General features: G+C 42.9%; 1 protein-coding gene across 3 annotated transcripts in view; it reads left to right on the forward strand.

Annotated features, from left to right (window-relative positions):
• The first annotated feature begins 10,748 nt into the window (after positions 1–10,748).
• Positions 10,749–26,825, forward strand: part of LOC129821312 (potassium voltage-gated channel subfamily H member 7-like) — a 120,618-nt gene continuing 104,541 nt past the window's right edge. For 2 of the 3 annotated variants that reach the window (XM_055878834.1, XM_055878835.1), the window contains exons 1-2: positions 10,749–11,255; positions 11,839–12,069. In XM_055878834.1, the coding sequence (XP_055734809.1) occupies positions 11,180–11,255; positions 11,839–12,069 (307 nt within the window). In that variant the 5' untranslated portion in view covers positions 10,749–11,179. The remainder of the gene's footprint in view (positions 11,256–11,838; positions 12,070–26,825) is intronic. The other variant, XM_055878836.1, reaches the window with a different exon arrangement.

Consider the following 26,825-nt stretch of genomic DNA (forward strand, 5'->3'; position numbering starts at 1 on the left):
TGCTGTACAGAAACGCAGCCTAAAACCCCAAACAGCAAGCAATGCAGGTGTAGAAGCACGGTGGCTAGGAAAAACTCCCTAGAAAGGCCAAAACCTAGGAAGAAAACTAGAGAGGAACCAGGCTATGAGGGGTGGCCAATCCTCTTCTGGCTGTGCCGGGTGGAGATTATAACAGAACATGGCCAAGATGTTCAAATGTTCATAAATGACCAGCATGGTCAAATAATAATAATCACAGTAGTTGTCGAGGGTGCAGCAAGTCAGCACCTCAGGAGTAAATGTCAGTTGGCTTTTCATAGTCGATCATTAAGAGTATCTCTACCGCTCCTGCAGTCTCTAGAGAGTTGAAAACAGCAGGTCTGGGACAGGTAGCACATCCGGTGAACAGGTCAGGGTTCCATAGCCGCAGGCAGAACAGTTGAAACTGGAGCAGCAGCACGGCCAGGTGGACTGGGGACAGCAGGAGTCATCATGCCAGGTAGTCCTGAGGCATGGTCCTAGGGCTCAGGTCCTCAAACATCTCCTCGGGGAACCCCAGCCGTTACCTGTATTTGATATATTCTAGAGCTAGCACACCTGATTCATGTAATCATCAAGGCCAAGGTGAGCTACTTCAGAGCACCAACATTGTGAAAGGTCTGGGGGTCTCCGAGGAGAGGATGGACAACCACTGGATTAGTTAAAGCTACATGAAGTGGCCAGAGGTTCAAGTCAGCTGTTTGTTCATTCAGTTGTTCCTTTTGTCTCATTCATGGCAGATGGTTTTGACTGCGTGTGGGATGTGGGGTATAAGCGCAGCACTCTATTTTATGTGGTGGATTATTCTCTGAGATGAGACAGTAATAGTTTATATGGACAATGAGTAAGCCCTCTGTTGTGCTGTGTTACCAGGGTGGCCCTAATCAATGGCATTGTGTGAGGCAGGGAGGGAGGGAGGGAGGGAGGGAGGGAGGGAGGGAGGGAGGGAGGGAAAGAGAGAGGTGTGAGAGATAGGCGAGGGGAGAGAGGCAGAGAGAGAGGCAGAGAGAGAGAGAGAGCGAGAGAGAGAGATAGAGAGAGAGTGCGCAGGGGTGGGCATTGCAGGGGACAGAGAGATGGAGTCTCTGCCTGCCTCCAGGTATGCCTGGCCTACTGTGAGAGCTGGATTAGGCACTGTACTGCTGTTTTCAAATTGCTCTAAATTCCCAGAGATTAAGGGGGAAATGAATGAACAGTGACAATCTGTCATGGGGGGAATGCTTCATGTCCAAACAGCCATGCAATATCGAAAAGAATTCCTAAAAAGCAATATGCAGTGTGCAGAGTCATGTTTCAAGATCTATTAATGCTCATTGTATACCTGGCTAAAAAGTGGTAAATATCTTTTCTACAACAAGCATGAACAGTACTGGGTATGTTAACTGTTTTATAAGGAGTTTTACATTGCTTTGCTCATTTTCAAGGTTTAAAGAGCACCCTTTGGGCTAACGATCAATGTCCTTAGCTGAATAATGCTGGCAATCATAATTATATGAAGCTCTCCACTGTTAGTGGGGCTTTTAACGCCAGTCCTTAAGAGATACACCGGTACTTTTGTATACTTTTTAGGCAGTAGTTCTGAAAGTAGCGCTCACACAGCAGATATGTGCGCCACGTCATTGCTCTCTCTCTATCTCTCTCCGCTGTGTATCCATGTGCATGGGGTTATACACTGAGCTGATTTCCACTGAGCATTTTGTTTCCATTATTTTGGCAAAACAGCTGTGTGTACGGCTGCATTCACATAGGCTGTTTGTAATAGGCGAATTGCCCTATCTATCAAGTAGCATATATTCATTACCAAAATGGCCTAGCTGTAGGGCGCTGTCCATAGTGCTGATACAGCGCAGCAGAGATAAGCTACAGATTTCAAAAGCACTCAATGATCTCGGAGTCTCTGAATTTGAACTTCATGTTTAATGTGGTATAGCGCGATTACATGAGCAGAACTCAATATAATTCCAATGCAAGAACCACGCAAAATGTTTTATCCCTCACCGATTTCAACTGCCCACTTAGTCATCTTATCCTGGCGCCAGGTCTGGGTGGCTGCATCATGTTATGGTCATGGTTGTAATCGTTAAGAACTGGGAAGTTTTTCATTATGAAAAAGAAACGGAATGACACAAAGCACAGGCAAAATCCTAGAAGATGTCCATTGCTCATGATTTTTGGCCCAAGCAGTCTCTTATTGTTATTGGTATACTTCAGTAGTGGTTTCTTTGCAGCAATTTGACCATGAAGGCCTGATTCACTCAGTCTCCTCTGAACAGTTGATGTTGAGATGTGTCTGTTACTTGAACTCATTGAAGCATTTCTTTGGGCTGAAATCTGAGGTGCAGTTAACTCTAATCAACTTTGCAGCAGAGGTAACTCTGGGTCTTCCTTTCCTGTGGCGGTCCTCATGAGAGCTAGTTTCATCATAGTACTTGATGGTTTTTGCGACTGCACTTGAAGAAAGTTCTTGACATTTTACGTATTGACTGACCTTCATGTCTTAAAGTCATGATGGACTGTCGTTTCTCTTTACTTATTTCAGCTGTTCTTGCTATAATATGGACTTGGTCTTTTACCAAATAGGTCTATCTTCTGTATACCACCCCTACAGTACCTTGTCACAACACAACTGATTGGCTTAAATGCATTAAGAAGGAAAGAAATTCCACAAATTAACTTTTGACAAGGCACACCTGTTGAAATGCATTCCAGGTGACTACCTCATGAAGCTGGTTGAGAGAGTGCCAAGAGTGTGCAAAGTTGTCATCAAGGCAAAGATTGGCTACTTTGAAGAATCTCACAAATTAAATATTTTTTGTTTACTTCACAATTCCATATCGTGTTATTTCATAGTTTTGATGTTTTCACTATTATTCTACAATGTAGAAAATAGTACAAATAAAGAAAAACCCTGTAATGAGTACAGCAGGTGTCCAAACTTTTGACTGCTGCTGTATGTGAAAATATACTGTCAAACATTTAGTTCTGTATAATGCTTTTACATGAATTTGGCTATTCACTTTAGTTACATGCTTCAGGAGTACCCATATAATAATGCATATGATTCATAAACCCTTTCAAAGGTTCCATACGTTGTACAGTTATACAGGTGCAACAGGATGGGCTATTGTGCTAGAAAATGTTTCATAGCCTACTGGAATGATATTGAATAATGATATTGAATATCCCTACATTACAGTGGGCACGAGAGTTATGCATTTTATAAAAAATTAGGCCTATGATATATCTATTGACTTGTTGCCATGCTGAGCACAAATGCAAATGCACATCCTACTGTGGCCTCCATTTGTAGCTTTTGGTTTTTTCCTTTCTATTTCTTTTCAAATAATCTAGAGCCTTATTCTGATAATATAGCTAGCTATCTGGCTAGAGAGCCATGTATCTTGTGCTTCTAATTCTGGCTCTATATACAGTGCATTTGGAAAGAATTCAGATCTCTGACTATTTCCACAGTTTATGTTACAGCCCTGTTCTAAAATCAATCTACACACAACACCCCATAATAACAAAGCAAAAACCGATTTTAAGACACTTTAGCTAATACATATTTTTGGAGAAAAAAAATAAAATATCACATTTACATAAGTATTCAGACCCTTTACTCGGTACTTTGTTGAAGCACCTTTGGCAGCGATTACAGCCTCAAGTCTTGTTGGGTATGATGCTACAAGCTTGGCACACCTGTATTTGGGGAGTTTCTCCCATTCTTCTCTGCAGATCCTCTCAACCTCTATCAGGTTGGATGGGGAGTGTTGCTGAACAGCTATTTTCAGGTCGCTCCAGAGATGTTCGATCGGGTTCAAGTCCAGGCTCTGGCTGGGCCACTCAAGGACATTCAGAGACTTATCCCGAAGCCACATTGTCTTGGCTGTGTGCTTAGAGTCGTTCTCCTGTTGGAAGGTGAACCTTCGCCCCAGCCTGAGGTCCTGAGCAAAATGTGTGTAGATGGATGAGGGGGGAAAAACTATTTAATCCATTTTAGAATATGGCAGTAATGTAGCAAAATGTGGAAAAATTCAAGGGGCTGAATACTTTCCGAATGCACTGTATATGGCTCTGGCTATAGCTAGCCTAGCTCGACTAACAAACAGCCATGTTTTTGTTGTTGTTATTGTTGTTGTTGTTTTTTAGGGGATAGATCAGCTACCAAATTAGCAGATATAATTGAAGTCTATCAAATAACACTACTTGCATAATTTCTATTCCCCTTTTTAATATATTTTTATTATGCCCCTACCCCCCAGTTGAATAAAACACATCAGTTCATAAATCCGTGTTGATAAAAACACGATCATAGCTTGTATACCTTACCCCTTTGGACGACATTTTGAAAGTAATAGCAATTGTTTACCCAATCCATGCAACGACTCTGTTAGCTAGCTGCAGTCTCGTCAGTCTTGTGCCAACTCATGCATCTAGCTAGCTGTCACTCAAATGGTGAGGGGCTGAAACTCATTGCCTGGAACTCAAATTGCTAGGGGGCAGGACCATGTGGGCCAAGCTTGCAGTACGTCACTAAAATGTGTGTAGATTCCCTAAATAGGGAAAATGCCACCGCACAGCTTCCAAAAAACTGCTGCTTTCAAACTAGGGATTTCATGGCTAATTGAGGTAAAACAGTAATTCTGCTCATAGATTATGCATGTATGAACTACACATTGACACATCCAGCCCAAAGGGAGGTTTTAACAATAACGACGAGGTTTCAAGGTTCCAATTCGCCAAAGTCTCGGAGAATGTCTTTAATGTCAGACTACTCCAGACTCTGCATAGGGAACAATAGATCAGAGTAACTGCTCCCTTCAATGTAATAGAGGAGGACCTGGGGATATGTGTCCAGCATCACTCAAGGGAGATCATTCATGTCATTTAACCTACTGGCACTATCTGTTTGCCAATGTTATAAGCCTCATAACTTCTACTTCTATAGTTCTGTGAGTCTCTGACATCTCTCCAGCAGTACAGATACAGTAGTACAAACAGTATACTGTATTCTACAATGCATCATATGCTTTTAATGGCTGTTAGTTAAATGGACTGCTCACCCAAATTACAAAATCATATATTGGTTTATTTACCCTGTAAGATGTGTATGGACAAGGTAAGACAGCAATCCATGCTTTGGTTTTTGTTTACCTGGCCAGTCTCCAAATTATAACTTTTTTGTATTTTTGTCCAAACAAGCCAATGTCAATATCCCCTATATAAGCATTTTGTGGTTAGGATTCGGCACTCTCACCACCGCGGCCCGGGTGTGATTCCCGGTCAGGGAACTACTCTTTAAGGCTCCCGAGTGGTACAGCGGTCTGAAGCACTGAATCTCAGTGCAAGAGGTGTCGCTACAGTTCCTGGTTCAAATCCAGGCTGTATCACATCTGGCCGTGATTGGGATTCCCATAGCGCACAATTGCAGCCCACAATTGGCCCAACATTATCTGGGTTTGGCTGGGGTAGGCCGTCATTGCAAATAAGAACTTGGTCTTAACTGACTTGCCTACTTAAATAAAGGTTCAATTAAACTAGTATTTTTTTTAAATTCAATATGCGTCTAACTAGGACATCAGTAACAGGCAGCCATTAGAGAGATCAAACCACTGCTGGTAAGTAGGTGCCCGCACAATGTCATGGTTCGCAATCAAAGTGAGCACCAGCCATCATAGTTCCAGCTGTGCCAGCTAGTTCTATTTCCAGTCTTTCACACCCAGGATGCTGGCTGCTGAGAGATGAGGGACAGATTGGAGCATCTGTAATGTCCATACCCAAGGGCACTAAGGGCTCGGTGGGGGACTATTTGCCTTGTGTGGAACACTCAAATGAGGTCAGTAGATATAGCCCCTCACCCACCCGAAGCTTCTCCTCTGCCGTAAACACTCAGCATATTTTATCACATAAATCAAACACACTCATGTGACTATGATGCATTAGTCAAGTCTTGCACTCTTCCAAGCATGTATCTATTTCCACATAAGAAATTCAGCTTTAATTGTACTGTATGGATGACATGAAAAAGCATGCCAAGATTTTCCCCATAACCCATAACTTGATTTTGGGTGAATGATGACCGCCCTGGTACATAGCTGCAAGGTCCCAGTGTAACTGGCATAACTGTAGAATGAGTAATGAGGGAGGCTTACTGATTCTCTTCATGCAACTGTGATTGAATAAAAGCCCACTGATAAAGCTCTGAGGCCAGAGGAGGGCTGTGTTTCCCTGTAAGCCACACCAACAGCACTGCTAATACACAGTGGCACCACCACGCCTTGCAGAGATCACGACACACCAGCTGAGGGCTAAAATACACTCACATTCACTCTGGGTCTACAAATACACTACATGACCAAAATTATGCGGACACCTGCTCGTTTGAACATCTCATTCCAAATCATGGGCATTAATATGGAGTGGGACCCCCCCTTTTCAATATAACAGCCTCCACTCTTTTGGGAAGGCTTTAGATGTTGGAACATTTCTGCGGGGACTTGCTTCCATTCAGCTACAAGAGCAGTGAGGTCGGACACTGATATTGGGCGATTAGGCCTGGCTCACTGTCGGCGTTCCAATTCATCCTAAAGGTGTTCGATGGGGTTGAGGTTAGGCCTCTGTGCAGGCCAGTCAAGTTCTTCCATACCGATCTCGACAAACCATTTCTGTATGGACCTCACTTTGTGCACGTGGACATTGTCATGCTGAAACAGGAAAGGACCTTTCCCAAACTGTTGCCACAAAGTTGGAAGCACAGAATCGTCTAGAATGTCATTGTATGCTGTAGCGTTAAGATTTCCATTCACTGGAACTAAGGGGCCTAGCCCGAACAATGAAAAACAATTCATTCAAAAAAAATCTTCCTCCACTAAACTTTACATTTGGCACTTTGCCTTGGGGCAGGTAGCATTCTCCTGGCATCCACCAAACCCAGATTAATCCGTTGGACAGGTGAAGCGTGATTCATCACCGCAGAGAACGCACTTCCACTGCTTCAGAGTCCAATGGTGGCAAGCTTTACACCACTCCAGCCAACACTTGGGATTGCGCATAGTGATCTCAGGCTTGTGTGCGGCTGCTTGGCCATGTGTCACGAACGTTGTTGTAAGAACCGGACCAAAATGCAGCGTTGTTTGGGTTCATCATCTTTTATTATGAGAACCGGCACAAAAACAATAACGAGCAAAGTAACAAACATGCAGCTTTGTTGTGCTCAAAGGCAACAATACAAAAACAAGATCCCACAACAAACAGGTGGGAAAAGGCTGCCTAAATATGATCCCCAATCAGAGACAACGATAGACAGCTGCCTCTGATTGGGAACCATACCAGGCCAACATAGAAATAACAAAACTAGAGTACCCACCCTAATCACACCCCGACCTAACCCAATTTGAGAATAAAAGTCTCTCTAAGGCCAGGGCGTGACACCATGGAAACCCATTTCATGAAGCTCCCAATAAACATTTATTGTGCTGTCTTTGCTTGGAAATTGGTATTGAGTGTTGCAACCAAGGACAGATGATTTTTACACGCTACGCGCTTCAGCACTAGGCGGTCCCGTTCTGTGAGCTTGTGTGGCCTACCAATTCGCGGCTGAGCTGTTGTTGCTCCTATAAGTTTCCACTTCACAATAACAGCACTTACAGTTGACTGGTGCAGCTCTAGCGGGACAGAAATTTTAATTAACTGACTTGTTGGAAAGGAGGCATCCTATGACGGTGCCATATTGAAAGTCACTGAGTTTTTCAGTAAGGCCATTCTACTACCAATGTTTGACTATGGAGATTGCATGGCTACAGTTGAAGTCGAAAGTTTACATACACTTAGGTTGAAGTCATTAAAACTAGTTTTTCAACCACTCCACAAATTTCAGGTTAACAAACTATAGTTTTGGCAAGTCGGTCTGGACATCTACTTTGTGCATGACACCAGTCATTTTCCCAACAATTGTTTACAGACAGATAATTTCACTTATAATTCACCGTATCACAATTCTAGTGGGTCAGAGGTTTATATAAGTTGACTACGCCTTTAAACAGCTTGGAAAATTCCAGAAAATTATTTCATGGCTTTAGAAGCTTCTGATAGGCTAATTGACATAATTTGAGTCAATTGGAGGTGTACCTGTGGATGTATTTCAAGGCCAACCTTCAAACTCAGTGCCTCTTTGCTTGACATCATGGGAAAATCAAAAGAAATCAGCCAAGACCTCAGAAAAGAAATTGTAGACCTCCACAAGTCTGGTTCATCCTTATTAGCAATTTCCAAACGCCCGAAGGCACCACGTTCATCTGTACAAACAATAGTACGCAAGTATAAACACCATGGGATCACGCAGCCGTCAGACCGCTCAGGAAGGAGACGTTCTGTCTCCTAGAGATGAACGTACTTTGGTGCGAAAAGTGCAAATCAATCCCAGAACAACAGCAAAGCACCTTGTAAAGATGCTGGAGGAAACAGGTACAAGAGTATCTATATCCACAGTAAAACGAGTTCTATATCGACATAACCTGAAAGGCCGCTCAGCAAGGAAGAAGCCACTGCTCCAAAACCACCATAAAAAAGCCAGACTACGGTTTGCAACTGCACATGGGGACAAATATTGTACTTTTTGGAGAAATGTCCTCTGGTCTGATGAAACAAAAATATAACTTTTTGGCCATAATGACCATCGTTATTTTTGGAGGGAAAAGGGGGAGGCCTGCAAGCCGAAGAACACCATCACGGACTGGTGCACTTCACAAAATAGATGGCTTCATGAGGGAGGAAAATTACATGGATACATTGAAGTAACATCTCAAGACATCAGTAAGGAAGTTAAAGCTTGGTCACAAATGGGTCTTCCAAGCATACTTCCAACGTTGTGGCAAAATGGCTTAAGGACAACAAAGTCAAGGTATTGGAGTGGCCATCACAAAGCCCCGACTTCAATCCTATAGAAAATATGTAGGCAGAACTGAAAAAGCGTGTGCGAGCAAGGAGGATAACAAAAATGACTACGTTACACCTGCTCTGTCAGGCGGAATGGGCCAAAATTCACCCAACATATTGTGGGAAGCTTGTAGAAGTCTTCCCGAAACTTTTGACACAAGTTAAACAATTTAAAAGCAATGCTAACAATTACTAATTGAGTGTATGTAAACTTCTGACCCACTGGGAATGTGATGAAAGAAATAAAAGCTGAAATAAATCGTTCTCTCTACAATTATTCTGACATTTTACATTCTTAAAATAAAGTGGTGATCCTAACTGACCTAAGACAGGTCATTTTTACTAGGATCAAATGTCAGAAATTGTGAAAAATTTAGTTTAAATGTATTTGGCTAAGGTGTATGTAAACTTCCGACTTCAACTGTAGGCTCTTTTCAAAGGGATTAGTTGGTTTTTAGGGGCAGTCGAAACAAGCAGAACTTCAGAAGTCTTCCCTCTTCCGCCTACTTCCCTCAGGCATCTAATATGATTGTAAACGGAGACACCTACAATATAGACACTGAGTCATGTATCACTATGTAAATTGCAGACCTCCTGCCATTAGGGGCTATTTCAGAGGCCTGTCCAGGAGCCCTGTTGAGTGTGATGGCTTTATTGTGTGTTAGGGTTGTTGTAACATCAGCTCATGTGGCCCGGAGAATGGAAACAGATGGCAGTAACATTATGTAAGGAGGGTGCTGAATGATGGCTGCCTCATATTGATTTTATACACCTGTCAGAAACGGGTGTGGCTGAAATAGCGAATTCACTAATGTTAAGGGGTGTCCACATACTTTTGTATATATAGTTTATGTATTGCCAGATGCCAAAATATGGCTAAATTGAGATTAGAGTATATATTTATTGTGTTGTACATTTGCTTGCAGTTCGAAAGTGCTGATATAAATATCAGATAGATTAAAATAGCAGTGCTGGAAAAAAAGAATGCTGGAAGACAAAATATTATGTAAGACTTTGTAATAGCTGACAGTGAACTGAGAAGAGAAGGGGACACGTGCAGCACACATGCCAAGGCTCTCTGTTATACATATTGTTGTGTTTGTCAGTCATGCCTTCATTCAACCGGTTTTCTTAATGGAGCAGATAGGCGATGAGCTCCTATACTGAAATACATGGACAGATGTTGCAGGACAGTATGAAGGGCTTTTCATTCTGCCCTCATTTGCATATTTGTATGGAGATTATCTGAGCTGTGTATTAGACAGGTATGGGTTTCATATAAATTGGAATGCAACACCTACTGAGTCAATTTAAATGATGTTTTGCTACACAACAAGGTAGATCTATACAAATAATTAAAAACTGTCAATAGGCTATATAATCAATGCTAAACAATATTTTATAAGGAAATCAAGAGGTCTCAATTCCGCCCATGTGTCATCGCTGAAACTTCAGCACCATGGACAAGTCCTCGTGCGCTATTACTAGGCTACAGCATACCGTAGGCTACTCACAATTTGTTACAGAACGCTTTCATGTTATCCGTTTGAAATGGTAACGCTCAAGCTGTATATTAATGACATAACAAATACGATGGATGAAGTACATATTTCATTTATCGTGTACTTTGTACTTTATTTGTACTATGAACTCAAAGCTTTTTCATGAATATTCTGTCCATGGATGCTATACTGTACGTAAATAAAAACCACGTGGCTCCAACTCAAAGATGCAACTCATTGAGCACGTATTACATGCGCACTGAAGAGGACATACTGTACAGGTTTTCGAGATTACCTGACTGATGTATGCTTTCTCAGCACTAAGAATGAACCTTACCCGAGGTGGCAGCGCTGTTCACTAAGCCCCTAGGGGTAACGTCACTCCCCTGGCATATCAGCCCCTGTCCTCTAGTCGTCCACCACATCACCACAGAGAACGTCAAGATCGCATCCATCTTCAACTAGAAATGGTTTACAAACTACATCTGACCCAGGCAATCCTCCCCGATTCCGTGCGTATCGGCAAGGAGTCATTCAAATGCTCCGGTATGCATGCAGGCTAAAGCGTATTCTTGTGAATTTGGGAAAGGTAATTTAAAGTGGAAAGTGCGTGTGCGTCGAGTAGGCTATGATTTGTGACAAAGGACATATAAAGAAGAGGAAGCTACATCAGTAACTTCAGGTCTCATTGCGAAAGCGCCTTTATACAAGACCACGGAATAATCATGCCTGTTCGGAGAGGTCACGTTGCGCCACAAAATACATTTCTTGGAATAATAATAAGGAAATTCGAGGGACAGAGTAAGTATACCATCCCATGTGTCATCATTTTAATCTAAAGTGTTATTCTTGGCATTGTGGCAGTCGTGTACATCAGTCTGTTTGGAAATGAAGTTACGTTTTAAAAACAGTTTGAACTTGTCCAATTGAAAATGGGGTTTGTTAATTGAAATCAATTTGTTAGTGACAAATCAAGTGTCAATAATGTACTTTGTTGAGCTTTACTATATCTTTATTATCTACTACTATCTATTTACTATCTATTTAGTATCATTAGTGGTGGATGAGTTGAGCCTCCCCCTTACTATGTAAAGCGCTTTGGGTGTCTAGAAAATAAATATATTAGTCCAATCAATTATTATTTTTATTTTTTATCTCCTATGCTCCTGTATGCTTCAAGTCAATCAAGAGTTGTTTCAAAAAGTCAAAAAAATTATTACAAAATATATATCACCTTTGTAATAATAAAATCAAGTATTGGACTGTCTTCAGTTTACAAATACAGTAATGTTCAAAAACTCTCAAATTATAATGTATTACCTCTAGACTGCTGTACATAAAGATTGGTTTGATAGCATTGTGTATTGTTTTTGTGTTCTTACAGATAGGAAATTTGTTATAGCCAATGCCCGGGTACAGAACTGTGCGATCATCTACTGTAACGACGGCTTCTGTGAGATGACCGGCTATTCCAGACCGGATGTCATGCAGAAGCCGTGCACCTGTGACTTCCTCCACGGCGAGCACACGGACGCACATGCCATCAGCCAGGTGGACCAGGCTCTGATGGGCTCAGAGGAGCGCAAGGTGGAAATCACATATCACCGCAAAGATGGTGAGTCAGTCAACCAGGCCAGCAACAGACAGGAGAGGTGGTGGTACGCACTAGGTGTGACAGGCTGCCTCTGAGAAACCATAAACTACAGTCCCACCACAAGACAGCCCCCTTAATCATTTCAAATGTGTCCCAAATGGCATCCTATTCTCGATGTAGTGCACTACTTTTGTACTTTTGACCAGAGACCTGTGGATTCTAGTGCGCCATATAGGGAGTAGGCTGTCATTTGGGATGCTACCTGGTTTTGGTTAGCTGAGCTCTTAAATGTGGCTTTATCCTATTAGAGACACAGTCAGTGAACACAGTAGAGATGAGGTGACACAGTCTTGACAGGGCACTTGACAACGAGAAGTAATGAGAGCCTTTCTTTCCATCAAGTGTTTGTCTCCATTGACCTGCGTAATAAATGTCGCTGTTCGTGCAGATGCTACTTTTCTGATCTTCTGTACAGTGGACCACTGTGCAGTAAACTGTGGCTGTTATGTGAGTATTTCGTCTATGACAAGATAATTATAATAATCCACGAGCCAATTCAAGGGTTGGGTATTTTCTTCTTGGAAAACAACATTTATAGGAAAGAACAAAACAAATCTATCCATAACAAATTGTGGAAAGAGATTTCCTATCCATGTATGATGTGGATCTTCCCTTGCATTTACTGAAATATGCTATGTCTGGAAAATATTATATGTAGCTACCATCAGTTACAATTCCTGTCTTAAACCATAACTGATACCATCGTTCTGATTATGAGGTACGATGTCATGAGAGAGTTTCAGGGACTGCTATTATACTCTAAGCGAGGAAGCAAGCTAACCTAGGACAATGATCTCTGGCTTGATAAAAAGCATTTGCCATTGCATAATGGAGGTGTAATCAGTGGCTTGGCAGACAATACCAGAAGTCTGAACATGACAATGTATTAAGACCATGGCATATGAGAGGTATTAAAGTGACATTCAGCATCTAGCAGTATGAACCAGCAGATCATGTCAATTTCAGATGTATTTTATGTATGGCAGGTGTAAAATGGTAGTTTACTTCATCTTAGTCCTAGTTGTGACAAAGATACACGCAGCAGAGAGAGTGAATTTTGACTGACAAGGTTAACAGGACTTGGTCAGCTGCCATCACACAATAGGGAGTAGTGTGTTATTTCTGACAGAGGAATGGAAAGTGCTGTCTCAGTTCCCTCTGGCTGTTCTAGACTATTTTAATGAGGATACAAATAGCTCATAGCGATTCAATGCACAGTCTTGTTTCACAGTGAAAATAAATCAATGAATGTCTGCAGTATGTGAATACCATCCCACAAAATCTCTCAACAGTGGAGAGACAGCCAAGTCCAGCCACAATATGAACAAAACAATTAATTTAGTACTCAATGTACCATCATCAGACTGGAACTGTAAACATGTCACAGACCAGTGTTGTTTCCAAAGAGTACCCTATTCCCTACACAGTGCACAAAATGTATGCACTATATTTACAAAAGTGTGGCATTTGGGATGCACACCAGCTTCACAGGAGGGCTTTTCTGTTTTCCTCTCAATTTGTTTCCTACACAAATTGGATTTAACTGTCGGTTCAGAGTTTTTCTCACAGAGATCCTATTAAATTACTGTTCTATTTCCTAATTTTATGTTTTTTCCTGACCACATGAACTGACCTGAAAAAACTATGGGCTTTACTCATTACCACACAAATACAAGGACAAGGAGTTGCTGTAACTGTACAGTATGTCTATGAGGCATTGTTATTCCGTCATATGCTCCAGGTCCTTGACTCCTCTGGCAAAACAAAACCAAAATACATCTAATTTTTCACTCCAAAAGCAGATGTTGTTTTTCCTCTTCTAGCCCTGTTTGACTGTTCTCGTGAGGACCTTCAGTCCTCTTTGGCTTCCATTTCCTTGGGCCACTGTGTTCCACATGGGTGGAGTGCTTTTTTAGCTAAACTCTAGACATGATATGAACTGTTTTCAGTGCAGGCAGCAGTACTGCCGCCCTCTGTGAAGTCGCAGTGAATTAAAATGATGTTGATGCTCAATGACACATCTACACATGTAATGCCACTAATATCATCTTCAGGCAGAGTGTTTTTTGGTCAGTATAACACCCATCCAAGTCAATGTGATGTCGCTCCCGTTTTCGGGGTATAGTATATGACGACAGGAAGTCAGGTTGAATTTTTTTTGTGCCTTGGCTCACGGCAGGTAGCCTAGCAGTTGAGTGTTGGGCCAGTAAACAAAACAATTGCTGGTTCCAATCCCCGAGCTGTCTAGGTGAAAAAATTGCCGATGTGCCCTTGAGCAAGGCACTTAACCCTAATTGCTACTGTAAGTCACTCTGGATTTATGTTCTGCTAAATGACTCAAATGTGAATATAATCTTCTGCTCTTATGTGGTTAACTATACTGTGTACATAATGAAACATTTGCCTTGGCGCTTTGCAGCTCCCTAAACTGACTGTAGATGTACAGGAACATCCAGATAGTTCCATTTTTAATCTTCCTGAAGCAGCAGTCATCAGCCTAGACAGATTTCTGCTAATCACGTGTAAATCAGAGCCAGATGCTCCTCTAGTAAGTTGAAAATATATTTTTTGAATCCTGGAGAAAGAAAATTACACAAAATACTTTAGGGGGCTCTTTGAAAAAGTACCACTATGAAGAGCGGGGTTTTAAAGGCACTTTAGTCACTGTGTGGTTCTGTATAAACTCAATGTGTCGATCATGGTTAATAAGGAATGGGAGCAGAGTAAAAGCCATAAGACACATTCAAATGGAATCATTACACTTGCTCTCCCGCCCCCCTTCCTGTGCCTCGAGACATGACTCTTAATACTCCTCTGAGGAGTCTAGAGTGAGTCGCGGAGCTCATTAAAAAACATGTCAAGGATGGCACTGCAGTGAATAGGAGTGAGCAGCGTACAGCGTAAATGCATTATAGCGCTGTGGAAGGACACAATCCACAGGCTCCTGTAGATGGGAACGCATATGCAAGCATCATGACATCCTTGAGAGCAATGGCCCTATCGACACAAGCTCACTTCCTACAAATGAAAGCTGATGGACTGGAAAGTGGCTGTGTTTGTTGTCTCCTTGTTTGACCCCATTCTGAGCTATCAGAACTGCAAACCAATAATAGTTTTAGGATTCTCAGTGGGTCATTTTGTAAAAGCCTATCCCATTTCACCTCGTGTAAATTACATTAGACACAAGAGGGGTGAAACAGTGTTGACAGCATACAAAAATAGTTGAGCATAAGGATGAATAAGCGATAGGTCCCGGCAGAGGAAATAGAGGATGTGTGTGTCTAATCAATATTAAATCATATGACTCACAACTCGGTGGTGTTAGACCTCAGGTGCTCTCTCCCTCGCTCTTACGCACCCTTACTGTCTAAAGGGAGGCACTATCAAATGAATCATTGTCATGCAGAATTGTTAACATAAAACTGTAGATGGGAATAGTCGCGCTTATTAGCATCTCTTTTGGTTGTCATACTGTCATGTTCCCACTCTGGCGGATCTTGAAATGCACCGTCAAGTGATTAAGAAAGCCCAGTGACATCATCATCAGCCACACATCTCCAGCTCTTTGACCTGAAGGAAGCAGAAAAGTTAAGCTGCTTATGCGTGTGCTTAGAAATTAAGGCAGAAGGACAATGAAGACCACAGTGAGGTACACGGCCAAAACCTTCGCCACAGGGCAATTGTATCTATTATCTAGGTGTTGAATCGTAAATGATTGCGAGAGGAGATAAATCCACAATCACAATGTCTTCGCTCTCAATGAAGATTCCCTAATCAATAAGGTAAATGCCTTCCTTTGCGGGGGCTTTGCAAAAACGATCCTATTCCGAGGGGTGTAATAATACTTAGTAACTGAATGAGTGTGAACAAAGGGAAGCTGACACTGAGCAGTGTGGTGGAGTTAAATGGATAATGGGAACAGTCCCAGCTTAGCTACCGTGCTGCTGAGGTATGTGTGTGGGTGCCTGATTTCAAAGGTGACTCCCCTTTGAGGAGCTGAAGGGATGTCTCCCTCCAAGGGCGGACTGGGACAATAATTCGCCACCGGCATTTTATCCACATCAGCCCACATCCTGACCCTACATACCCTACTTAGACACTGCTGTCACTGTGCTTCTTTTGGTTTCTGTCTGCCTGTCTGCTTAAGCATTATACATTATAAAAGCCAAGCAATTAGTTCTTGGCATATGTGTTCCCCTGAATCAACACCTAACCTAAGTGTTAATTACTATTTCAGGGCTCCAGATTAACATTTCCCCTTGGTATCCTTGCTGCCACTAACTTTTACAGTTGGTGGCACCAGCCCATGATTTGGTCAGACTCCACATCCTGAATAATCATCTTATAAAGTCATTTATAGTGCTTTATTAAGAAGTGTAATACATAGAATATGGAGGTATTCATGAAATAAGTTGTTTCATCTAGCACATCCAATGAGGAATGCATGACTCAAGATATTTTGTGCAACCTAATCCAGTGATTGTCATGAATTTTGTGTTGCCAATTAGACTACAGTTTCTATATTTGACTTAATAGTTTTTTCGTTCAATAGAGATGAATTATGCACATCTTTATATGCACTAACTATCATAGGCTAGTTCATTTGGGGTTCTGCACCTGAGGAAGTACAGGGAGTGCAAATGTTATAAATAAATGAACGTGGAACAAAAGAAGAAACACGAAAGCGTACAGACATGAAACAGAAACAGAGTCAATAACGCCTGAGGAAAGAACCAAGGGGAGGAAGTGAAATATACAGGGGAGGTAATCAGGAAGGCGATGGCGTCCAGGTGAATCTCATGAGGCGCAGGTGTGCGTAACGATGGTGGCAGGTGTGCGTAATAATCTTGCGACGTCTAGCGCCGGAGAGGGGGAGCGGCAGTACACGTGACGGTACCCCCTACCTGACGTGTGGCTCTAGCCGCAGCACAACGCCGACCAGAGGGACGGCCCCAAAGGACCAGGAACGGGCTGGTCGCTTCTGCTAAGGCGTGGAAACCTGACGAGCCGGCCGAGGCGCGGGAGCCTCATAAGGCTCCCATGCCTCAGCAGAAGCGACCGGCTGTACGCTTTTCGTGTTTCTTGTTTCTTGTTTTGTTCCAAGTTTTTTTATTTATTACATTTGCACTCCCTGTACTTGCTTCCCGACTCCCAGCGTACACGTTACAGATACCTACAGAAAGCTGAGGCCCTCCTCTCTTCGACAAGGACAAGGGGATGAAACTTCCAAAGCTTTGATTTTCCCGCAAATGCATTTTGAAGTGTTATATGATCAGAACAACATTTTATTGCCAGCGCATGGGGGGAGAGAAGAGTGGATTGCTCATACAGCAGCAAGCTACATCAAAACAGGCACAGGGGCAGGGCACACACTTTTATTACAGGAATCATAAGGATAATGCACTTTACTGTTTGACCATATCATGGTTTTGTCCGCCCCCCAAAAATAGGAAGTTTGAGTGAGGTGACAATGTAGAATAGAATGTGCTCTTTCTACGTTTAAAGTCACCCTTTTCATTGTTAGCAGAGTCAGAGCAGGTCTCTAGGCTGATGCAGCGTTTGTCTTTGAATGGGAGTTTGCGTGACCTCAGCTCAGCCTATCAGAAAACCTGTAAAGCCCATCTTGGTAGGGGGACGACCATTGCCCACCCAGGCTCATTATAGATTAGTATAACAGAGAAATTGAGCAAAAATCGTAACAGGCCCATGGGCTGCCGGACATGTCATCCCATTTTATATTAAAACAAATATTTGTGTGTGTGTCAATTTCGACCAGCCCACCCAACTAAAAAATGATCCAGCCCATCTGGCATTTGCTAGAATTGCCAGATGGGGGGGTACCACATTCGGCTGCTGCAGGAGACCAGGATGGCTGCGGTCAAAAGGAGGCGCATGCATTTTTTATTGATCTTTGCCTCTTTGGTTTCTCCCAGTATGTCTCAAAATGCATTGAGTGTTTTCCCCTCGTCAGAGTCAGGCGTTTAGCAGATGGAAGCCAGTCTATCAGAGTAATGATTAAAACATGAAATGAAAACAGATCAGGTTTTAATTTGAGATCAGGTAACAGTAGTGCAGCTTCCTCCAGTCTGTTGTAGTCGCATCTCCAGGCAACTACATAAAGACTTCTCTGTGAGAACAAACTAGAAATGGAACTCTAATAGAATGTTTTAAAAAAAACATAGAATTCATTTTGTGGTAGATTTCTTCAATAAATCAACCTTGGTTTATTCTCCAAAGATATAAATCCTGTTCTAGACCGGCTTGATGTAATTATCATCTGACAAAAAAGCTAATCAACACTGAATTGTTGGAGTATTGGACAGCACATCAAGGACAAAATCCTTGCCTAGTCACCCTACATATCCACATATGAATTCCTATCTCCATCTCAAGGGGGCATTGTTGAATCCAATCCAATGGTCACCAAATCATCTGTTTTAGCTTCCAATGAGCTTTTGCCAGCTGACTAGCCATTCCAGCCCACTGCATGACAAATATCAGCTATCTAACTAGCAAAATACTTACAGTATTGGAAGACACTGATGAAAGATGAAAGTAAGCTACGATGACTAGCTTGGAGCAGTCTCACTGAGGCGAGATATGGCCACATGGCCAAGAGACTCCAAACAAAGGGTTAGCATGCCTTCCCTCTCCTCCCCTTACATATTCCCCTCTTAATTGGCTATGCGTCAGTGCAGTTGTGTATGGCCTCAGCAACACAGCCCTGTAACAACCATGTCACAGTGTATTAGCAAGATAACCATGGAGAGTGTCACGTATAGCTTACACCATCTAGAACGGTTGTTTTTATGTCTAAATGTTGTGATTCATAACATCTTTGTTTTTGGAGATCAGTGTTAAAAATATGTAATATGAGAATGCTTCTCCCTCATTGGACAAGCTACCATGCCAATTTAACCTTAAGAAGAGTCTGCTGAGCAAAATAACAAAACGTGTACGCCTATATCAATTTTGTTTTCATTATAACGTAGCATAAACACCCTATCTAGTGGGAGCACTAAAGATAATTCATTTAAGAGATGGACATGAAGTTCTACATATAACACTGCCCTAGCCTCACTCTTCTGGGTGCTTTCAGACTTCTCTTGCTCATAAAAATGCTTCTTTACAGAGATGTACTTCAAGGCTGCCTGGACTATTGTTGACCAATTCCATGAGCAACAGCACTTAAGAAGAGCACTGTATGTGAACAGTTTAGTTTTTTGTTGTTGATTGCTGTGTTCTGCACATCTAGAGGAATTGGAAGATGCATTTCTTTTGTGGAATTAGTTTTGAGAGATTGATCGGCTTGGTTCTTGCAAGGGTCATCTGCTGAATCGTCAGGCAACGCAAGGAAGGAATGGTAACGGGGTGGACTATAAACCCAACAAGGACAACAAGAAGAGTTAGGACATAGACAAACAAACACAAAACCAACACAGGACAAAAGAGTAAGGATTTCTGAGGGATTTCTGGAAGACATTTCAGGCCTTGATAAGAAAACAAGCATTCAGACGAGCAAACAAACAAGCAAAAGAACACTTGAAAATGAGGTGGGAAGATCCTAAACATCGAGAGAGTATCTTCATTTATGTGTAACGTGTTGTTTCATTGAAAAACACATTTAACATCTTTATTTGTATTATTCATAAAAGTGCATTGTTTAAACAGTGCATGTATTTCTATAGGTGTATTATTTAAATAAGTGCTTTCATCAAGAGGCACAAGCACCTCATTCTAGAGCAGAGTGCATTGTTTAAAGAGGTCACAAGGGGGATGAAGATTGACTCATTCTCTAAGCATTGTTTCAGAGACCTTGCCATCACGTGTCCTGAAAATGGGTCGTGGACATTCTAATCAATAATGAGGAGAGACAAGGTCAATCACCAATCAGGATATTACTTTTGTTCAAAATGTATTAATGTGGAAGGGATAGAGTAATAACGATGGCCGGTTGACCCAACATGGTGACTGTTAGATTGAGAGCCCCGACACAAAGGATACAAAGATATTTTATAGAAAAGATACACCCCCTTAGTCCACATGACAAACAACAGATGTGTGGAATTGGTCACAAGGTTAGGAATCGTATGAAAGAAATGAATAATTCACAGCAAACAGTATCTGCTGTAAAGACTGTTCTCATTGTGTGGAAACCACGGTCTGGCCCCCAAAACAAGGTTCCCCTCATCATTATCCATACCAGAGTCACCTCCATCCTGGTACCTCCCAGTACACAAACACCAACTCATTCTCTGGAATGCGGGCTCCGAGAGACAACAAGACCATTATCAATCAGTTGCTAGAGTTAAATCTCAGAAGATCCTCTCAGTTCACACTGACACAATAGAGTTCTAAGAACCCGATTCTGTTGCATAAAACAACCATTTGATGCAATAACAGTATTATAACATAATCTTGTAATTTCTCCACGAAAATGTTACAAAAAATAAATGAAAAAATACATTTCTAAGAGAATCCCCAGAGACTCAGAGGGACTCAGAGGGAAGAAAATAGAAGACCTTCTGTTCACCAGTACACAGATGATCCTAATGCTTGGCACACAGCTCTCCAAAATACCAATAATTAACTTAAAATGTCAGAAAACAGAACAATAAACAACTCTACATTGATTCCACCCCCAAATGTAACATTAATATTTATTATAACGGCACTGTGATGTTCAAGGTTTAGAGGCCAGCCTGGATAAATTTGTCCGCTACTTTGACCAAATACAAAACCTCTTGTTGCCGAACTTCAAACCTCTTCACTGCCACTACCTACAACATGCTCCACTCCATCTGTGCCCCAGTATGTAGTCCCTAGGGTCCCTCTCCCTCCCTCGCCTGCAGCAGACACAGCCCTGAGTATGCCTCTCACACGTGACACCTGCAGTACCACAGCATCTATTAGAGGAGATCAGCCTGGTGTGTCAGCATAGGGAGGAGATCAGGGAACTGCAGAACCTGCAGAAGGAGCTACATGAGCTAAGGCAGGAATTTCCGAGCCACCACCATCCACTCTACAAAGTCCCATAAAAACCTAGAACCAAGCCAACAGCTGAATCGGAACCCACCAACCAACCCAACCAACCATTGCACCAACCCAGTTGACATCCTCCATCCCCATCTCATGGCCTGTAATTACTCCCATCACTCCTGCCATCCTCCACAGGCCTGATGAGAAACCAGACATTATATTAATGATGGACTCCAATGGAAGGTTTTAATTAGAGAGCTTTGGAGCTCTTGACTGTGGCCCAGCTTGGCTCCCCCAGCCATATCATCATTCGCACAGGGACCAATGACATGCGTGCCCAACAAGTGAGGGTGGCATCACCCAGGGGACTGATGGAGAGAGCCATCCTCCCCCTTGCGGAGATTGTAATATATCCCTGCTCCAGAGGAGAGATTTCCATCCTGCCATCCTCCAAAAGGTAAATGCCAGCCTCTGTCAGGAATGTGTGGTATAGCCCAACGTACACCTGGCCCACCATCCCACCCTCAGCTTAGACTGTCTTTACGACAATGCACACCTGTTCCCATCTTTCGCAAGGACGTTAAAGGATTCTGCTCTGGGTGGCCAGTCCACCTCACCCACAGGAGCCACAGACCAGCCACCAACTCCCTGAGACAAATCAGACACTCCTTTAGACTTGGATCCGGTGGTGCCATACAGAATGGAGAACAGCCAGCAATACTGTCCCCCACACCACCCTCCACCACTTCTCCTCCAGGAGACGCAGTCAAAGAGGCCACATGCAGAGTTAAGAACATCGCCAGCCACACTGCCCTCCACACTGCCCTCCACACCACCCTCTTCAATTCCCCCTACAACCTCCCTCCCATGCTACTAGACCAGGCTTGCCTCAGCACAGCTCTACCAGACCAGGCCCGCCTCAACACAGCTCTACCAGACCCGGCCCATCACAGCAGAGCCCTACCAGACCAGGCCCGCATCATCACAGCTTTACCACACCCGGCCCACCTCAGTACAGCTCTACCAGAACAGGCCCGCCTCAGAACAGCTCAACCAGTCCCGGCCTGCCTCAGCACAAATCTACCAGACCAGGCCGCCTCAGCACAGCTCAACCAGACCAGGCCCGCCTCAGCACAGCTCAACCAGACCAGGCCCACCTCAGCACAGCTCAACCAGACCAGGCCCACCTCAGCACAGCTCAACCAGAACAGACCCGCCTTAGCACAGCTTTACTACACCCGACCCACCTCAGTACAGCCCTACCAGACCAGGCCCACCTCAGCACAGCTCAACCAGACCAGGCCCACCTCAGCACAGCTCAACCAGACCAGGCCCACCTCAGCACAGCTCAACCAGACCAGGCCCACCTCAGCACAGCTCAACCAGACCAGGCCCACCTCAGCACAGCTCAACCAGAACAGACCCGCCTCAGCACAGCTTTACTACACCCGACCCACCTCAGTACAGCCCTACCAGACCAGGCCCACCTCAGCACAGCTCAACCAGACCAGGCCCACCTCAGCACAGCTCAACCAGACCAGGCCCACCTCAGCACAGCTCAACCAGACCAGGCCCACCTCAGCACAGCTCAACCAGACCAGGCCCACCTCAGCACAGCTCAACCAGAACAGACCCGCCTCAGCACAGCTTTACTACACCCGACCCACCTCAGTACAGCCCTACCAGACCAGGCCCACCTCAGCACAGCTCAACCAGAACAGACCCGCCTCAGCACAGCTTTACTACACCCGGCCCACCTCAGTACAGCTCTACCAGACCAGGCCAGCCTCAGCACAGCTCAACCAGAACACGCCCGCCTCAGCACAGCTCTACCAGACCAGGCCCACTTCAGCACAGCTCAACCAGACCCAGCCCATTCACATCGTCAGCCTACATATGCTGAGAGTTTGCCATACTGCGTTCCACCCTCTTCAATTCACCCCACAGCCTCCCTCATAGGCTAGTTTTGGTTACTCTCCCTACTCCCATCCTCAGGACAAGCCTGGAACACTCCTATCCCCAATAGCAGCCCCAACCCTGCAACAGGAGCCACACCAAGGTGGCCCACCGGTACCCTGCAGCAGCTCCACTCCTTTGGATGGAGCTTCATCCAGGTGTACTGCTCTGCTCTTCCAGTTCCCGCCCCAGCTAAATACCCCCTCTGACTAAATATTGTAGGAGGCTTGGCCTAATGCACCTAAATGTGCGAAGTATGATAAAAATAATGGACACAATTGACATTTGGGTACAGGACTCGTGTCCTGACATCATGGCTCTCTCAGAAACATGGTTAAATGGTTCTCTCTCTGATAAAGAAATTGAAGTACATTATTATAATGTATTTAGATGTGACAGGTTACAAAACTAGGGAGGAGGGGCCATATACAGTACCAGTCATAAGTTAGTACATACCTACTCATTCAAGGGTTTTTCTTTATTTTTACTATTTTATACATAGTAGAATAATAGTGAAGACATCAACACTATGAAATAACACATATGGAATCATGTAGTAACCAAAAAAGTTTGAAACAAATCAAAATATATTTTCTATTCTTCAAAGTAGCCACTTTTTTGCCTTGATGACAGCTTTGCATATGCTTGGCATTCTCTCAATCAGCTTCACCTGGAATTCTTTTCCAACAGTCTTGAAGGAGTTCCCACATATGCTGAGCACTTGTTGGCTGCTTTTCCTTCACTCTGCGGTCCAACTCATCCAAACCATCTCAATGGGGTCTTGGTCGGGTGATTGTAGAGGCCAGGTCATCTGTATTTTTGACTGTTTATATACAAAATATTGACTTGTCTGTAAAAAAATTTAACATGCACTTGTATGCCGATGATGCTGTTGTGTATGCTATTGCCCCCACGGTTGACAAGGCTCTATCTGAACTACAGTCTGCCTTTATTGTATTACAGAAAAACTTGATTTGCCTGAAATGAGTATTGAACGCAGGTAAAACTAAGCATATGTTGTTCTCTAGAGCGCATAAAAATAATTCTGATGATTTAAGCTTATGTACTTTGGATGGTGTCCATATTGATCATGTCCCTGCTTACAAATATCAGGGCATCTGGATAGATGAAAACTGTTTTTTTAAAGTATATTGATGAGTTAGTAGAGAAGCTGAGAATAAAAATGGGCTTCTTCTGTAGAAGTAGATCCTGCCTCTCGCTAAATAGTAGAAAGCAGATAAATCATTCGACGTTCCTATCAGTCCTAGACTACGGCAACATCATCTATATGAACGTAGCTGCCACTTCATTAAAGCCTTTAAATGCAGTTTATCATAGTGCACCCCGCTTTGTTACGGGCGACAATTGTAGTACACATCACTGCATTCTCAATCAGAAAGTTGGTTGGCCCTCTTTGATGTCACATAGGTTGATACATTGTTATTTTTTCATTTATAAAGAAAGCTCTTTTACAAAAAGTCAGACTGTACCTAACATCATTACTAAACTTTAGACATTTGAGTTACCACACCTGGTCTCAGGGATGGCTAACTCTGGAAATTCCTTTGTTCTCTAGTTCTCTATCGTTTCGTTCTTTTGCACCTTATTTGTGGAACAACCTTCAAAATGTTCTTAAATGTAATGTTTTGGTGCCTCTCTGCCAATTTACAAAGCTGATTGAAGATCTTTTTACTGAAGATGACTTTCTGCTTGCATTTTGTATTCTGCTTGCATTTTGTATTTTCTGTCACTTGTGTAATTCAGGGCTCATCTGTAAAAGAGACCTTGGTCTCACTATGACTCCCTGATAAAATAAAGGTAAAATAAATAAATAAAATTAAAGACTAAGAGCACCACCACACAGCGGTAGACCTTTGGCAATAATGGCTCAATTAGCATATATGTTTTGAATTATTGATGGTGGAAATATAATCTAGTTAAAATGCCTATTTACTCTGTTCCATCTGACTGCGCAATCCACTGTCTCATCAGCCCAGCCAGGCCCCCTTTATAAACTTGATCTCCACTATAAAAAGCATCTAGACATTATCTCACATTTCTTTTAGACTAACATTTAGTTTTCAACAGCAGAGATAAAATGGTCATGTATTTCAGATAGTTCTAGCCTCTATCAATTTAGACTTCACTTATTATTGTCAACAAGTTGAATATAAAGAAAATTAAGACGTGATATCCCTTCTCAACTTGTCCCTTTGCTGACTATTGGGAAAATGTAAAATTATAAGACTGTCAAATCTTTCAGTTACAACATTATTTTCCTCAACCTCAAATACCTGTACATCTTCTAAATTACACAATTGCTTTGCTGACCTTATGCATTCATAGTCAGCTTGATAAAAGCTTTTTCCATGATGGATGCATTATCCTGAAAGGCCACAGCATCAAAGATCTGCATTCCTCTGTGGCCTGGTATCTGACATTCAATAGGACTACGGTAAAGAGCTGGAAATCTCAATTTGACCATCTGTGAGTGTGGGGTCTGAAGACGGGGATCATGCTGGGGTGCTGAGAGAGCCCCTTAGGCGGTGAGGGCGATGCTAGATCTCATAGTGACTCTTGAAGGGAAACTTGAACCCACCGCCACCGAATTGATAATGATAGACATCCAATCACTGGTAGAAACACTGATGTACACTATCAGCACTTTGTATTCTCCTGGACCTGCCAGTTTCAACCTACCTGTGAATGATCTACAACTCAGAGAAGGCGAGGGGGTAACTCGGTCATATTCAGTAGTGCACACAATAGCAAAACGTTTCGCAATGGAAAATGGAAACCACTGTTTCTTATTAGACAAGTTCAGTTAGACCCTCCTCCTTTTTAATTTCACCTTTATTTAACCAGGTAGGCCAGTTGACAACAAGTTCTCATTTACAACTGCGACCTGCCCAAGATAAAGCAAAGCAGTGTGACACAAACAACACAGAGTTACACATGGGATAAACAAACATACAGTCAATAACACAATAGAAAAGTCTATATACAGTGTGTGCAAATGTAGTAAGATTAGGGTGGGAAGGCAATAAATAGCCCATAATGGCAAAATAATTACAATTTAGCAATTAAACACTGGAGTGATAGATGTGCAGAAGATGAATGTGCAACTAGAGATACTGGGGTGCAAAGGAGAAAAAAAAATTATAACAACATGGGGATGAGGTATTTGGGTGGGCTATTTACAGATGGGCTATGTACAGGTGCTTTAAGCATCAGCTGCTCTGACAGCTGATGCTTAAAGTTAGTGAGGGAGATATAAGTCTCCAGCTTAAGTGATTTTTGCAATTCGTTCCAGTCATTGGCAGCAGAGAACTGGAAGGAAAGGCGGCCAATGGAGAAGTTGGCTTTGGGGGTGACCAGTGAAATATACCTGCTGGAGCACATGCTACGGGTGGGTGCTGCTATGGTGACCAGTGAGCTGAGATAAGGCGGGGCTTTACCTAGCAAAGACTTATAGATGACCTGGAGCCAGTAGTTTTGGCTACGAATATGAAGCGAGGGCCAGCCAACAAGAGCATACAGGTCGCAGTGGTGGGTAGTATATAGAGCTTTGGTAACAAAGTGGATGGCACTATGATAGACTACATCCAATTTGCTGAGTAGAGTGTTGGAGGCTATTTTGTAAATGACATCGCCGAAGTCAAGGATCGGTAGAATAGTCAGTTTTACGAGGGTGTGTTTGGCAACATGAGTGAAGGAGGCTTTGTTTGCGAAATAGGAAGCTGATTCTAGATTTAGTTTTGGATTGGAGATGCTTAAAATTA

The sequence above is a fragment of the Salvelinus fontinalis genome, chromosome 23 (genome assembly GCF_029448725.1).
Source record: "Salvelinus fontinalis isolate EN_2023a chromosome 23, ASM2944872v1, whole genome shotgun sequence".
Lineage (NCBI taxonomy): Eukaryota > Metazoa > Chordata > Actinopteri > Salmoniformes > Salmonidae > Salvelinus > Salvelinus fontinalis.